Here is a 13058-nt window from a genome sequence, read left to right on the forward strand (position 1 = left end):
ATGTTCCAAGGGAAGTTAGCACTTTGGAAGCAGCCTACTACACCTTGCACAAATCGTGTCTTGCGGTTTACTACAAGCCTTTCCACTTTCACAATGCAGTTTTCTGACAGGTGAAACCGTACGTTTAATTTCCGATCCCCTGATGAGTATAGAGCATGTATCCTGGCCTCCCCCATTCACGTGGATTAGGATTTGTGGAAATAAAGAGTCAAAGTTCCAACTTCCAAGGTGGTGCATAGTGACGCATATATACTGTACTACCCCTTAAGGCCTTAACCCTGATCAGTTAATTTGTCCGATCCTTCCACCCCATCATCGTCAGCCTCCTCAAATGCAAAGGCATATATAAGTTGACCCCACGCATCATTTAGTAGGTCAACACATTAACAACAACCTTCTTCTGGTTAGTGCTCGAGGTTGGTTGTGGTGGCGCTGCCAACGAGGCGATTTGCGTGAGATAATTTGGTTTTCTTGCGTGCGCGCGTTACGCACGTGTACCACATCTCGGCCCCACCCGGCCGCACGAGGCCTTCGCCACTTCGGGGCCGTTGTATCGGATGTTCGGACACTAATTAGAAGGACTAAACATGAGCTAATTATAAAACTAACTGTAAAACCCCTTACTAATTCGCGAGATGAATCTATTAAGCCTAATTAATCCATCATTAGCAAATGTTTGCTGTAGCACCACTTTGTCAAATCATGAACTAATTAGGCTTAATAGATTCGTCTCGCGAATTAGACTCCATCTGTACAATTAGTTTTATAATTAGATTATATTTAATACTCTAATTAGTATCCAATATTCGATGTGACAGGTAAAGTTTAGGGGGGTGTATCCAAACACCCCCAAATTCTTCACGGAGCACAACATCGAGAGACTGAGGCAGGCGAAACAAGCCAACAGGGTGAAGGTACAGTCTTCCCTCTGTTCATCAGTTTTGCGCGGGAAAGAGAGATATGAAACCTTCACATCACTCTGAAGAAATCCAATTCCATTGCTTCCTTCTCAGATCGATTACACCCAGCCGACGACCGGCCAGGCCACCCAGCAAGCCCAACCCCCGACCGACGACAACAGCCAGACCGGCACGGTGGGGTGCGTCGGCGACGTCAACGGGCGGGCTGGTGAACAAGATGCCCGGCCGCATCGGCGACACGCCCCTGGTGGGCGCCGGGACCTACGCCAACGCGGTGTCCGCCACGGGGCAGGGCGAGGAGATCATCCGCCGCACCGTGGCGCGCGACGTTGCGGCGCTGGTGGAGCACGGCGGAGGCCTGCCGCTGCGCGACGCCGCGGCGCGGGTCGTGGCGGCGGCGCCGTGGGGCTGGTCGCGCCGTGACGCGCCGCGGGGAGGTGTGCATGCGGAATGTGAACGGTAGAAGAAACCCTCCCCTCTAAATATTCATGCTCAACCATAAAATTGAGATCTACTATCTAGTTTCCTTAGCTTGCCAATAATGAAATCTCAAGGTTTCCAATTAGGAGTTTGGGCATGTGTTTTTCCAATAGTAACTCCTTGGAAAAAATCGTGGGCTCCGAATAGGATGGGAGGCCTGCGCCAGGTACGGATGTGGGCCAAATTAGGAGTGGGCTGGTTCGACCTCGGGCGTCACGGTCTCACGGACTCAACGGTGTGGGTGACGACGATGCGATCTCGGCATCTCGCCATCGCTTTTCCCCGTACGTCACGAGGAGGTGCAGTGGGTGTGTTTAGATGGGAGACAAAGTGGGATGGGACGGCTGCCAACCAACGGCTGCCATCGCCGAGCCTGACGTGTGACGTGCGGACTGCGCTCCTTATTCGCTTGTCTGTTTCCCCCCATTCCGTTGCGCACCCGTGTGCCTCGCGGTGTTTGCTGTTGCCGTCCTGGCCAGGCCGGCTGCAGCTGCAGCTGCAGCTGCAGTGCACGCATACGATACGAGCAGGTGACCGTCGGGTGAGAGGGAGGAGATCGAGCAGGTGCGCGCCCGGGTAGCCCAGCCGGCGACATGGGGTGGGCGCTGGCGCTGCACGGCGGCGCCGGGGACGTCCCGCGCACGCTGCCGCCGGAGACCAGGGAGCCCCGCCTCGCCGCGCTCCGCCGCTGCCTCGACCTCGGCGCCGCCGCGCTCCGCGACGGCCGCGCGGCGCTCGACGTCGTCGAGCTCGTCGTACGTCCTTCGTTCCCTTTGCTCTTCCCCGGCCCCGGCCGTGCCGCCTGCTCATCATGCTCGAGCCGAGCCGATCCGACCCGAGACCCGACCGACCGAGCGCCTGATGATGGTGTGGCGTGCGTGCAGGTGCGGGAGCTGGAGGACTGCCCGCACTTCAACGCCGGCAGGGGCTCCGTGCTCACCGCCGACGGCACCGTCGAGATGGAGGCGTGCGTCATGGAGGGCGCCACCCTGCGCTGCGGCGCCGTCGCGGGCCTCTCCACCGTCGCCAACGCCGTCTCGCTCGCCAGGCTCGTCATGGAGAAGACGCCGCACATCTACCTCGCATTCGACGGCGCCGAGGCCTTCGCCAGGGAACAGGTACGTGTACGTCGTCGCCCTGCATGGCTCATCAATCGTGATGTCGTCCGTGCTCATCATCAATCATGTTCAATTCTTCCCGAACTTCTCCTTCATAGCGGGTACTCAGTAGATCACTAGATCCTATAGCCACATAGTACTCGGTGTCCTCTATAGTTTTTTGCTGCCTGACAAGTGACAGCCATCATCAAGTTCATTTTCCTCCGTGCACTGCATTCAGAATTCAGGGGCTTTGCTTCCGGATTGAACGACACCAATACAATGCGACCTGACCATTCTCTTGACTTATGCACGTCAATCAAAATTCTGAAGATACCTTTTGTGCTACACCAATACGAGCAGATTGAAGGGCACGATTATAATACGTACGAAAACGAAACAAAATAAAAAAGGTTGAACTTTGCTTTCAGATTGAACTTTGCTTTCAGATTGAACTTTGTCAATCGAGTCGTCAGTAGATATTTATCAAAAAAAAAGTACGGAGTGGTCAGTAGATCCTAGCTACATACTGCTCGGTATCTCCTGTAGTTTTTTACTACAGTGCCTGACAACTGGCAACCACCATCAAGTTCATTTTCTTTGGTGCACTGCATTCAGAATTCATGGAAGAAAACGAAACAAAATAAAAAAAAAAGGCTAAACTTTGCTTTCAGATTGAACGACACCAATACAATTCGAAACTGATCGATCGAAATTACCAATATACTTTTTTATGATACATGTCAGTCTAGCTGAATATCTTCAGGATCTGCTCTGCCTACCTTAGCTTTCAGATCAAGAGATACTAGTTTACATACTACACGCTTCTCATTCGATTGGTTGGTGGTCACCTATCACTCGTCAGGGGGTGGAGACCAAGGATCCAAGCCACTTTATCACGGAGCAGAACATCGAGCGACTGAGACAAGCCAAAGAGGCCAACAGGGTCCAGGTACCATCAAAACTTTCCTGTCCCCTTGTTCAGTTTAGGCGTGGCACACTCGGTACCTTATCACGATTCGGTATCCTCTTGGCCTGTTGAGATTGATTCACGTTTCATATTGTGTCCATGACTCTGACAAAATCTATGGCCCATTCAATAATTTGTACAATTTTCAAGTTTGAATGTTCAGCAGATATGTCAGAATCCTGTTTGCTTTGACATGTATAAGAGATTTTGATTTAGCCATTGTTTAAATCAGAAATATCGCATGCTCATATTCAAGAGTTGTTTTTTCAGCTGATCCTTCTCCTTTTCATTTTCTCTCCTGCGTCTCAGATTGATTACACCCAGCCAATGAAAGGGTCGCAGCAGGCACCCCAAGACACCCCGGCCCCAGCCGACGACAACAGCCAGACGGGCACGGTGGGGTGCGTGGCCGTCGACGCCGCGGGCAACCTCGCGACGGCGACGTCCACGGGCGGGCTGGTGAACAAGATGGCCGGCCGGATCGGGGACACCCCCGTGGTGGGCGCCGGCACGTACGCCAACGCCCTGTGCGCGGTCTCCGCCACGGGTAAAGGCGAGGAGATCATGCGGCACACGGTGGCGCGCGACGTCGCGGCGCTGATGGAGCACCGCGGCCTGCGGCTGCGCGACGCCGCGGCGCGCGTCGTGGCGGGGGCGCCCCGCGGCGCCGTGGGCCTGGTCGCCGTGTCCCGCACCGGGGAGGTGTGCATGGCGCACAACACCACCGCCATGTTCAGGGCGTGCGCCACCGAGGCCGGGCACGAAGAGGTCGGCATCTGGACGGACGCTGACGCGCCGATGGAGAGCGTCAGCGTCGCGCTGTGAGCCTGTGAGAGCTGCGTGGTTTCGGTTCTCTGTTACTGCATTCGCGTTTGGTTGTCACTTGGCTGGCTAAGAACTTGTTCCTCTCGGTTAGTTTCGTAGTTCAGTAGTGTTGTGGAAGAAAAACATTTTGGTTTCGGCTTTATAACGCAAGATTGGTAAGTGCAACAGAATTTGTTTGTTTTAAAAATGTGTTCTGTCATATACTGTTTTATGTAATATTTTAGAACCGAGATTTCAAGGCCTCCCAGAAAAGGCCCAAAGTGGGATTAAGTTGAGGAAAAAGTTTGTTTTTGGCCATTGAACTAGAGCCTCAGTTTGGTTTCGACCATCGAACTCGAAAATTAGGAAACTTTTAGCCACTCAACTGTGTAAACCGTGTTTAATTAGCCACCGCACCCCTTCAACCCCTATTTTGATTGGATTTAAGCGGTTTTGATGCCATGTTGGATGCACCCACCATGTCACCTTGCTGACTCGGATGAGCCCTACACGTCAGGCCTCATCTCTTCAATGCGATGGAAGTAACAAGCAACATTAAGCAGTTTAAGAAGCGTACGGGTAATTGGTAACAAGTTTCTGGAGCTCATCTTGAAATTCTACTGGGAAAAAGAGACCCACGTCTTGCTTAGATGCTAGGGAGAGCTCCCCCATCCCTGAGACCAGAACTGTATAACATGCACGCCGATCTCGTTGTTACCATTATGGGGGGAAAACAGAAAACCCATAACTTTTTTTTTTGAAAAGTAAGAAAACCCACAACTTACAGCTTTGCTTTGATTTCTTTCTGATTGATTTGAGGTCCTTGAACTTTGCTGCGCGCCCTCTGGTTTCAACGGCAGCCAAGTACCGGATTTCGAATCGGAAAGCGACGCTCGTGGGCCCGCGGCCACGGCCACGGCCCACGCACGGCACCACGGTCCACGGCAAGAAGAGCAGCACCAGCCCGCCGGGGAGGCACGCCCAGAGCGCCCACGAACGGCCAGAGGACGCGCGCGGGGCCCGCAGCCAGCGTCGCCGCGCGCCCGGCCCCACGTGGCGGCCTCCTCTCGCGCCAGCGGGGCCCCACGCCGTCCAGCGCGCGCGGGCGAATAAAGCGGATTGGACTCCGGGCTGGGGTCCGGTCCCGATCCCAGCGACGCAACCACTGCTCCTGATAAACGCCCCCAGCAATAAAATAAATTAAAAATCCCTGGGAGAGGAAAAAAAACACGCGAAAATTCTCCCTGTCCCTGTCTCGCTCTCGCTCTCTCTCTCGCGAGGGGAGGAGGAGGAGGAGAACGGGGAAGGCGAGGCGGCAGGCGGGCGACGCGACTCCACTTCCGCGAGCACACCAGCGGACCGTTGCTTCTCGCCCCCCCACCAGCTCCAGGTGAGAGCAGGAGCTAGAAAAAAATCACGTCTTGTTCTTCTCTCTCGCTTGAGATTGCTCGCTGCTCCGGGTCGGGGGGTGTTGTTGTCGGGGTGGGCGCGCGCCGTGAGAGCGGTCGCGGGAGCTGGGCTTGGGGTTTCTAGGGTTTTGGGACGGGAGGCGTCGCTTCGCCGCTCGGGTAGAGTGTAGCTGCGGAGCGCGGTTCTGTGAGCTCCGGAGCATCTCTGGTTTGCGGGCGAGGCTGGGGTTTGTTTGGTGGCGCCCGAATTCGGCAATTTTGGTCCGAATTGCTAGGGTTTGGACGCGGAAGGCAGTATGCAGTCAATTCCTTTTCTGTTGGTTTTGAATTCCCTTTCAGATCCTGTACCTCGTGTTTCCTTACTAGGGTTACCACTTCTCTGCAGGTAGAGCAATAAGGGTCGGCTTGGTTGCCTGAGGCCGACCCAGCACCTGCAATGGAGGAGAAGGCCGTCGCAAATGGCGCAGCAGCTGCTGATGTTACTGCTCCTGATAGCACGGATACAGCCAACAAGGTAGAAGCTGGCAAGAGCAAGGAGCCTGCAGTAGCGAATAAGGATGCTGAAGAACAGAACAAAGGCTCAGAAAATGGCACCGAGGGTGCGTCGGATGGAGATGTCAAGATGGCAGAGGCTGAGGATGCAAAGGAAGGTGATGGTGATGCAGCTGCAGCAAAGCAGGTGGATTCTGAGGATGTCACAATGGATGCAGATGCCAAGGAAGATACCAGTGCCAGGACAGAAGAAGGCGAGGATACAAAGATGACTGAGGCTGAGGCAGGAAATGCGGAGGTCAAAGATAAAGAAGAGAAGGAAGATAATGTTGACAACACAAATGTGGATAAGGTGGATGAATCGAAGGAGCAAGAGAAAGAGGGTTCTGCAGAGCAAGAGGAAAAAGAAGTAAAAGAAACAGAAGAGAATAAGCAACAGGAAGATGCAAAGGAAGAGAAAGATGGTGCTAATGGGAAGCAACAGGAAGAGGAAGGAGAAGAAAAGGACTCTGCTGATAAGAAAGATGAAGCTGATAAGGTGGAAGAGAATAAGGAGACTCCGAAGAACAAGAAAGCAAGGAGTGCCAGGGATAGAAACCAGGGAAAGGATAAGAAACAGGATGGGTCCAAATCCAGGGAAGCCAAAAGTTTGCTGGAGACCCCGAGCCCATATGGTATTGATCGCCCTCAACGTGAGAGGAAAACAGTGGAGAGGTTGGTTGAGGTGATTGAGAAGGAACCCAACAGAAATTTCGTTGTTGAGAAGGTTCGCTGCTTGCATCCATTTTGTCCCAATTTTTTTTTGTTTCCGCATGTAATTGTTGATTTTTTTTAATCGCAGGGACGTGGGACTCCTCTGAAGGATATACCAACTGGTATGTGCCCCTTGCCATTCTCAGCACTGTTTGCTTCTACTGTCTGTTAAGCTACATAGCAGTCCATCCCTGCCGTTCTTTACTATGGGAAAGAGATTCTTTCAAGTTACACATGATGTGTTTTGTTTTACTGATTTTTGAATTCTTGATAGAAAATGTTTTGAAACTTGGTTGTTTGTAGGTACGAGTGGAACTGTAATTGTTTTCCCTGTGTTTTGGCCATCTTCTATTTTGATTATGCACTATAAAGAAAAAAATAGAACCTTGTGGTCTAACTGGAGAACAGAACCTTGTGATCTGTCAGTTGAATCATAGAACTTTTGTTTGTTTCTCTTGTATGATGTGCCTATCTTTCTTAAATTTATTTGCTATTGTGATTATGTTATTGACATATTTAATAACCAACATAAAGCATACTTCCAATATTACCCCAGCACTTTCAAAAGTTTATATTCAATTCCACTAGCTTCTGTAATAGAAATTGTTTATAGCATCTCGTATGATTCTTTATTTTGGATAATTAATCAGATGACCTCTTGCCAGAAAGAAGTTATATGAATAAAGTAGGTTGGGGTGTTTATCTGGTAATCTGCTGTTGGCTTTAAATTGAGGTGTAAGGCAATAACCAAGTTAGATCGCAGCAGAACTGTAGAGTCCTGGGGTCCATGTTACTGTGCATCTTCAGTTTTAGGAGGTTGGGGACTTGGAACCGACCTCAACCACAAAAATGCTCTACCACTAAGCCATACGGTATCCCCATATTCACGTTAGCACAGAACCATCATTGAAGCTCCTATATAGGTGCTATGTTGCATATCTTTTGCGTACTCTGGTATCTGCTCTAAATATGTGTCCACCAGTAGTAAGACAAGGCCAAAAAATTTGTGAGCCTATTATCTTATAGGTATATCACATAGTAATTTCGCTTTTGTTTTTTCATTACCTTAGATGAGCACTAGATTTCATTTGTATTTTCTGATCCTTACTGCTGAAATTTATGTGGGAAGCAGCAATTTGGACTATACACAGTATTGAATGACTGTTATAGTTACATCTTGCTACCATGTATTCCATTATTTTGAGTACATGAAAAATGATATGTATTAAGCATTTTCTTTCCTTTCTTTTTCATTGACATTGGTGCATTCATTTTCCATTTTACGTACTTTCTTTTCCTCGTCCCCATCATTATTATGAATAGTTTATCTTCTAGCATTGCTGCATTATTATTGGCTTATCCAAGAGATAAATATGTTGATTTCAAGCTAATTGACTACTATGATTTCACTTTTATCTCTCTTTATGCATTGCTCTTATGTTCACAATGTCTTTGATTAGAACAAACATTTGTTCTCTTTTTAGGGTTTCACCAAATGCTTAAGTCTCTGAAATTTCTGTAGTTTTCTAATGTTCTCTTTCCCTGATTTGCCTTTTCTTTTGAAACTTATGAACAGTGGCACACAGAATAGGGAGGAAGAAACCTGGTGATCTTAAATTTCTTCATAATATTCTTTTTGGCAGGAAAGGCAAGGTAAAATCTTTGACGTAGTAGAATGCTCCTTTGGATCTACCTCTACCTGATGTAAAATTTATCTATTATGTATTACCCAAGCACTTGGTTGTATCAAACTATCAAGGCTTATCAAGGCCAGCTGTATGGAGACTGCCACACTGAATTTCCTAATAAGTGCTAGTCCCTCCAGTAGGTTTAAGCACAAGGAAGCACATTTAAGAGTTTACCCACGTCACCACTGGCTGTGTATTTGTGTTAAGTGTTAACCCTTTCAGTCATGTACATATACTGTTCTGGAAACAAAGAAGTAAACAAACTAAAAACTCCAATAATAATAATAATAATACAGCACCCTAACTGATTAGCATGCTGTTTCAATTTGCAGATGCTTGCTAAAGTGAATTTTACTAAAGTGTGTACGGGTCATAGCGTGCCTGTATGGCAGGATTATCTATAAGTAGCAAAACTAAGGTTTTACGTCGAGAGGCTAGTTTCACTGATTATTTGCCTTTCATTTTGTACAATGGATTGGTCCATTTCATGGACTTTCAGCCCTATTAATTTAAAATGAGTAGTTGTTGGCTTGGATCAAAGTGAAGTATGCTGCTGTATTCTTCCATTTGCTTACTTTAAACAACTCCAAAAGTGTGACACTATTCTTGAATAATATGAACGCTAAGTTCTAACTGTTCTGTTAACTCTTATGTTTCAGCTTCCTGATTTTAAAGTGCACATACTCCAGTTCTCTGGATTTGTTTGGCATGAGAGTGATGTAAGCTTCTTTTCTCAAAATTTTAAATAGCCATCAGCTGATTCAATTTGATTAATTTGGAGAGTTTCTTGTTTGTAGGAAAAGCAGAGGGCCAAGGCAAAGGAAAAGCTTGACAAATGTGTGAAAGACATGCTGTTGGACCTCTGTTGGATCCTTGCTATTCCTGTTCCAAAATCGAACATTAGAAAGGTTTCATTTTCATGCCTTGTTCTTGGAATTACATTTCGGGTAATTTGATGCATGATTCTAATATAGTTTGAGATAACTCATATAGGAAGATCTCGTGTCAAAGCTGTTGGACTTCATTGCTGAACCTCACTCTGCAGCTGATTCTGGGCTGTCTGATGACCAGGTGAGAACTGGAATTCCTACACTGTGCTTGGTACTGTTGCTGATGTTTAATGATTGAAATCAGAATTTATGGGAATCTACAACTTACAAAATCATTCTCTCTGTTCTTTATCCTTCCCCACTTGCCAGGGATCAAATTCTAGGAAACGCAAGAGAGGAGGTAAAAGTGCAAGTAAGACTCCTGAAGGCACACCTAGTAGTTCGAGGAAGGTATGGTGCCAAAATTATCTTACACATTGTGTCTACTACAAGTCTAATCAAAAGCTTTGAATATGATTTAAAATAATATGTAGCTGTCCTTAATGGTTATTTTAATCCTAATCTGAGTTTATGCATGTACAAACCAATGATTTGTTATGTTAACACAGCACATGGTCAAGTGGTCATCCTGCTTTCATCATTTTATTACTACCATTCTCATTGCTGGTTATTGCTGCAGAAATTTGGCGATGACTCCACTTCAGATAAAAGGAGGAAGAAAGCCCTTAAGTATGATACTGATGAAGATGAGGATGGTGATGAATCCATGAAGTCTGACAGTGAGGCAGACGAACAAGAAGATGACTATGACTCTGGGAAAGAAAAGGCAAGGAAGTTCTCAGAAGTAAAAGAATCTTCAGGCAAAAAGAAGACAGACAGAGCAAGTGGCCATAAAACAGGTCCTTCAAAGACAATCAGTAAAAGTCCAGTAAAAAAGCCATCATCCAAGATTTCTGAGGAAAAAGAAAGCCCCAATGACAGTGCAAAGGTCTTTTCTAGGAAGAAGAAAACTACAGTAAAGGATGAAAAGGATATCAAAGAAACAAAGTCATCAGGTAAGTTTGTGACTGTCATAAACATCCCAGAATGCTCCCTATCCATTGATATTTGGAAAGTTCCACTCTAGTTCATATTGCTCCACTGGATCATCATTTCTGGACATGTCAAGGCCAAATCGTCCTCCTGTCTTTATTTCCTTTCCTGGCGAATTAGTAAATACTAGTATGGTTTTATTATTTGCCATTTTTTTATTTTCACATGGACTGAGAGTGTATAGACTATCATGTGATAATTGCATTGCACTGCATATGATTATTGTTCTGCTTGTGACATGATCAAGAAATGTATTTCACTTTAATATAAATCAGGCATAGGTTATTTATTAACTTGTCCTAAAAATGTTGACATTGTAATTCATCTAGGTAAAAAGGTGACAAAGGGTAAAGGAGAATCAGCCGGAGTGGATCTTCCCAGCAAGGATGAATTGAGGAAGACCATTACTGCTATCCTCAAAAAAGTTGACTTCAACACGGTGAGTATCTTTTAATGTAGAGGACAGAAAAAGTGTTATACGATCGTCTAATCAAACCTAGTTGCCATGGCACTGATCAGGCCCTGATCAGAGGATTAATCGGGCGATAAGTCCGACTAATCAGGGTTTTACCTAGTTGCCTCAGTACTGACTAGGATGACTAATTGCGAGGACGACTAGAAAATGTTACGGCTATTGACCATTAGTTTTTCAACTTTATAGTTTATTAAAAAAATATCTACAATGTTGATAGAACTATGGCACCCTAGTTGCTGTCAAGAATATTTTCTTACATGAAAGTCCTTTGGTACATCTGTTCTGGAATCCAGTATGTTGATGTCCCTTTTCCGAAAAGTATACATTCACGTTCAAGATTTAAAGTTTGGCTATGAATACATCGGCAATTGGTGATAAAGTTCATACTTATATTCTATGATAAGAGACTGTTTTGTTATGACCGATGTAGCATTTTCTCCTAATTTACATTTGGTGTTCCAGAAAAGTTCGCAGAAGTACTTTCTCAATTATTCTCCCGCTTTACCCTTTTATTTCAGCTGCTGGAGTTGCCCTTATTTTCCCCCAACTTTTCCATTTCCGTTTAAAAGGCTTTGCTGTTGTTTTTATCAAACACATGTTGTGTTGTTATCAAAGTGTCTTGTTAAGACCTGACATGCTTTGGAACCTGATTTTGCAGGCAACTTTCAGTGACATTCTTAAGAAGCTTGGTACGTTTCTAAACTTTCTTTTTGCTGTAATTCGAGTCACTGATGCTAGAAGCTCTAACAAACTTCATCGTGTAGACAACCACTACAAAATGGATCTGACTCCAAAGAAAGAAGCCATCAAAGTTATGATCCAAGATGAGCTAACCAAGATGTCGGAGGAGGCAGGTGAGGATGAGGACGCGAGTGAAGATGCCGAGAAGAAACAGCAGCAGCCTCAAGTGAAGGAGGTCGAGGCATGAAGATTCCTGGAACCCCCAGTAGCTGTAGTACCTGCTGTTAATTATCCTGTACTTAACATGTATGCCTTGCCTTGTACAGGCATCCTATGTTAATTATAGCCGCCAACTTGAGAACCCAGCCTTTGATTGTGTATGTTAAAGACATGATGTGTAGGGAGCCCTGAGCACTCCCCACACCTTGTAGCTGACTGATAGGAGAGGTACTCCTAGGTAACTTTTGTGTCTCTAGATTTGCAAATGGTGTCTGAAACTCTGCATTTGCTGTGGCAGAGCATGTACTGAAATAGTTCGCGATAGGTTTAAATAACACATGGACGGGCGTGTTAGGTTGTAATTGCCATTGTTGCTGTGAGTTCTTTTTTTATCAAAGGTTTATTTGTGTTAAGCATTCTCTGTGCAGCCAGTGTTCTGTTGGTAGTGTTTGTGGTGTTGTGTTACGTCGCCTTGCTAACTTCTGATATGCCCCGTTGCTCTGCCTGAGCACAGCTCTATTGCACGGAGAGGGGGGCCAAGGCTGAGCATTTGAGGCCTGCTCCTTGGCCCGTGTCGAAGTCGAGCTGATTCATGTGAAGTTCTTGCAAAATTCAGTAAAGTTTATGCAAAAGCCTGTAAAATACCCGCGTGCCAAATGAGGCTCGATTGTTAAACGTGATTCTTGCTTACAAATTTGCCGAAACATGCATTTATGTACACTGCTAAAAACGGTTTTCAGGATTTTCAGGAGTGGTTGAAACACCATTTGCAGGACCGCTTTTATTAACTAATAGCTGTTTGCAGTAATAGCCGGGTAAGGTGTCCACCTCTGCAAAGATTTCCTTACCCGCCCCTGCCAACCTGCAAACCATTTCCAGGGACGATTTAAAAAAAAAAGCCTTGTGTTCGTTCCTGCGAACCATTTCCATTTCCGGAGCAGACAAGGGGTGGCTCGCCCCTGGAAATTGATTAAAAAATAAAAAAGAAAAATTTGCCAGCGGGCGTGCCGCTGCCCGCCGGTCCCGTGCACCGCCTCGCCGGCCGCCTCGCGGGCGCTCCAGCGCGCCCTCGCTGGCAGCTGGCCTCGCGTGGAACCTCGCCGCCGGCCGCCGCCAGGGAGCCGTATGCTGCCGGCCGCCGCACCCCG

At 46.9% G+C, this 13058-nt stretch overlaps 2 protein-coding genes across 2 annotated transcripts; both read left to right on the plus strand.

Annotated features, from left to right (window-relative positions):
* The first annotated feature begins 1821 nt into the window (after positions 1 to 1821).
* Positions 1822 to 4589, plus strand: LOC101775515 (isoaspartyl peptidase/L-asparaginase 1). The gene is made up of 4 exons (XM_004982420.4): positions 1822 to 2155; positions 2285 to 2518; positions 3363 to 3449; positions 3777 to 4589. Exons 1-4 carry the CDS (start codon positions 1994 to 1996, stop codon positions 4290 to 4292), a joined length of 999 nt encoding a protein of 332 aa, XP_004982477.1. The 5' UTR covers positions 1822 to 1993; the 3' UTR covers positions 4293 to 4589.
* Positions 4590 to 5485: 896 nt separating this feature from the next.
* LOC101776190 (protein DEK) lies at positions 5486 to 12326 on the plus strand. Its single transcript, XM_004982422.4, has 12 exons — positions 5486 to 5661; positions 6066 to 6938; positions 7014 to 7047; positions 8502 to 8578; positions 9273 to 9332; positions 9411 to 9521; positions 9607 to 9684; positions 9813 to 9893; positions 10123 to 10498; positions 10865 to 10974; positions 11669 to 11699; positions 11775 to 12326. Exons 2-12 carry the CDS (start codon positions 6117 to 6119, stop codon positions 11936 to 11938), a joined length of 1944 nt encoding a protein of 647 aa, XP_004982479.1. The 5' UTR covers positions 5486 to 5661; positions 6066 to 6116; the 3' UTR covers positions 11939 to 12326.
* The last annotated feature ends 732 nt before the right edge of the window (positions 12327 to 13058 follow it).

This window comes from Setaria italica, chromosome IX (assembly GCF_000263155.2).
Source record: "Setaria italica strain Yugu1 chromosome IX, Setaria_italica_v2.0, whole genome shotgun sequence".
NCBI classification, from domain to species: domain Eukaryota; kingdom Viridiplantae; phylum Streptophyta; class Magnoliopsida; order Poales; family Poaceae; genus Setaria; species Setaria italica.